Below are 2,666 nucleotides of genomic sequence, written 5' to 3'. Positions count from 1 at the left end.
AGAGCCCCAGCTCCGGGGCCACCCTCACCCTGTGCCACGGTTGGGTCTGGGCCTCTGAACTGGCTGAAGTGCGGAGGCCAGGCTGGTGTGGCCTGGAAAGCCCCTGGGCACTGCCGTTTGGTGAGGCTCCAGATGAGAGGTGGTCACTGACTCATCATCAAACGGACCCCCTGGCTCTGGAGGGGGCCGTGGGGGAGGGTGTGGGTGCCGGCTCTCTCCCCTCCCGAGCACCCGGCCCTCTTGGGCAAGCCTGGGGTACAAGCCCCCGGCCCAGTGGGGCCCAGGACTTTGTCAGGGAGATGGGGAAACCCTCCTGCCCTCGCATGTGCACATGGCACCGCAGCCCAGCAAGCCCTGTGGCAAGAGTGGGGCTGAGGCAAGCGCGCCCTGGCAGGTGGCCAGGGGGCAGGTCAGGGAGGCCCATTGGGCCTCGGCTTCAGGGCCAGGTTGGGCATAAAGGCGGGTCCCGTGGGCCGGGGCAGGCAGACTCGGGGACCATGGGCACCCAGAGGGACAGCCCCTCCTGGCAGGGGCCGCCCCTGCTGTTCCTGCTGCTGGGCCTGGCGGTCCCTCCGGCCACGGCCCAGGCCTTCAGCTACAGGGAGGCCGTGCTGCGCACTGTGGAGGGCTTCAACCAGCGGTCCTCAGAGCCCAACCTCTACCGCCTCCTCCAGCTGGATCCACTGCCCGAGGACGTGAGTCGGGGTGGGGAGGGAGGCCCTTCTTCCTCCAAGGGTGGCCCCACCTCCTCTTCTGGGGGAGTCCCAGCACAAGAGTTTCCTGCCTTAGACCCACTAAGGCGAAGGGGCCCCCACCCACCATCCCGGCTCCAGGGGCTTCTGGGAGCTCCAGGCACGGAGTGGGGAGCTTGGCTCCCGATGCGATTCCCTGCTTCGAGTCTCCTCCGCACCGTGTCCTCCCCCAACCCCACTAAAGGGCTCTGCTCAGCCCTTCCCAACCCCCCAGGCCCTGGTGCCCTCCTTAGGGCTCCTGCTCCGTGTGCAGGGAGGGCACACACCATCTGTCCCCACCTGCGGCTCCCCCACCCCGCCAGCTCCCAGCCCTGGGCCAGGCCTCGGTGGGGATGGGACGTGAGCCTGAGACCAGCACCCCCACATCCTCCCCTGACCAGGATGAGGACCAGGGTGCTGTGAAGCCTGTGAGCTTCACGCTGAAGGAGACTGTGTGTCCCCGCACATCACAGCAGCCGCCGGAGCAGTGTGACTTTAAGGAGAACGGGGTGAGTGGCTGGGCTGGGCAAGAGGAGGTCGGGGTGGGGCTCCGGGCGGGTGGGAGGTTATGGGCTGCTGGTTGCGGCCTGACCTCGAGTCCCCCTCCCAGCTGGTGAAACAGTGCCTGGGTACAATCATCCTAGACCCCGACGAGGGCTACTTCGACATCAGCTGTGATGAGGTGAGGGGCCCCACCCTGGGCAGAGCCCCAGCTCCGGGGCCACCCTCACCCTGTGACCCAGGCCTCCAGGATGAGCCCAACAGCGGTGCTCACCGGGGAACCCGTCAGGCTGCAAGTTCTCAGGCCCCCCTCGGCCTGCTCAGTCAGACCCTGGGTGGGGCCCGCACTGCACTTTAACAGGTCCGGGCACTCTGACTCTGGCACAGTAGTGAGTCCCTGCCTGGCTTCAAGCTGGCTGTGTGCCTGGGAGCCCCGGCCATCTCTGGGCCTCAAGGCCCTCCTTGTCGCTGTAGGGGTCCAAGCACAGGCTCCAGGGATCACAGCCAGAGGGAGGCCTGGGGACCCAAGTCCCCTGGGTGGCCCAGGAAGAGGGGAGTCGGGGGTCCTAGCATGACCCCAGTCCAGCCCTACAAGGAGATGTTTCCTTCTGCACAGCCCCTGCGTACCAAGAGATTTCGCAAGCTGGGTAATCTCCTCCAGAAAGGTGGGGAGAAGATTGGCCAGAAAATTGAGAGAATTGGCCAGAAGATCAAGGATTTCTTTTCAAATCTTGTGCCCAGACAAGATGGGGCCTAGGGTCTGCTTTGGCCTGGCTCAGGATTCTGGACTCCAAAAAATAAACTCTTGTGGAAGCAGCTCCCCCCGGTTCAGTCTCACTAGCTCCCTCCCATTCACCACAACCTGTCTTTACTCCAGGAGGCCCCACGCACAAGCTCCTGCAGGCCTGCGTGTGCACCGGACCCAAAGTGGGTGGCACTCTCCCCTCAGGAGGGTGGGGGTGAGGCAGCAGGGCAGCGCTCCCCCTCTCAGGGTCAGTCCAGTGCCCGGGGCACCCCTGCCCCCAGCTGAATGCTGGTGGGGACGGTGGTCCAGAGGTGAGTTCTGTGCCATGGGGCTGCTCCTGCCCAGGCGGAGGGCCAGGCGTCCTGCAAACACATGCAGACATGCTTGAAGGGCAGCCCGCTGGGACGATGCCCTCAGAGGACGGGAGGCCCCTTGGGCTTCCCCTGGGCACTCAGCACACCCCTCTCCATGGGGCAGCAGCTCCAAGCACTGGGCCCTGTTTAGGGATCAGATGGTCCAACTGTCCGCCATTCAAAGCAAGAGGGCTGCTCTGTGGTGAGTCCTGCCCAGGGGCGCTCAGCCCGCACGGCTGCTGTGCTGGGTGGTCTGGTCATGCCCACATCTGCCACGCCTGCTGGAGTCACCTGGATGCACCGCAGCTGCTCGTTGTGGGCAGCCTGCAAGTCGGG

At 65.5% G+C, this 2,666-nt stretch overlaps 1 protein-coding gene across 2 annotated transcripts; it reads left to right on the top strand.

The window, feature by feature from the left end:
• The first annotated feature begins 363 nt into the window (after nucleotides 1-363).
• Nucleotides 364-2,051, top strand: CAMP (cathelicidin antimicrobial peptide). Of its 2 annotated transcripts, XM_036878389.2 has the most exons (4): nucleotides 391-695; nucleotides 1,133-1,240; nucleotides 1,342-1,413; nucleotides 1,849-2,051. In XM_036878389.2, exons 1-4 carry the CDS (start codon nucleotides 498-500, stop codon nucleotides 1,987-1,989), a joined length of 519 nt encoding a protein of 172 aa, XP_036734284.2. In that variant the 5' UTR covers nucleotides 391-497; the 3' UTR covers nucleotides 1,990-2,051. The 2 variants fall into 2 exon arrangements, with proteins under 2 accessions (XP_036734285.2, XP_036734284.2); XM_036878390.2 differs by lacking the exon at nucleotides 1,342-1,413 and having other exon boundaries at nucleotides 364-695.
• The last annotated feature ends 615 nt before the right edge of the window (nucleotides 2,052-2,666 follow it).

This window comes from Manis pentadactyla, chromosome 1 (assembly GCF_030020395.1).
Source record: "Manis pentadactyla isolate mManPen7 chromosome 1, mManPen7.hap1, whole genome shotgun sequence".
NCBI lineage: Eukaryota > Metazoa > Chordata > Mammalia > Pholidota > Manidae > Manis > Manis pentadactyla.
Note: the sequence above shows the minus strand (reverse complement) of the source record. Positions and strands in the feature narration are given on the sequence as shown.

Bases quoted from the DNA above. Each gene is read 5' to 3' on its own strand.
- CAMP (XM_036878389.2), top strand. From the start codon at position 498: ATGGGCACCCAGAGGGACAGCCCCTCCTGGCAGGGGCCGCCCCTGCTG. The intron at 1,241-1,341 runs GTGAGTGGCTGG...TCCCCCTCCCAG, and splicing joins GTGACTTTAAGGAGAACGGG to CTGGTGAAACAGTGCCTGGG. The intron at 1,414-1,848 runs GTGAGGGGCCCC...CCTTCTGCACAG, and splicing joins TCGACATCAGCTGTGATGAG to CCCCTGCGTACCAAGAGATT.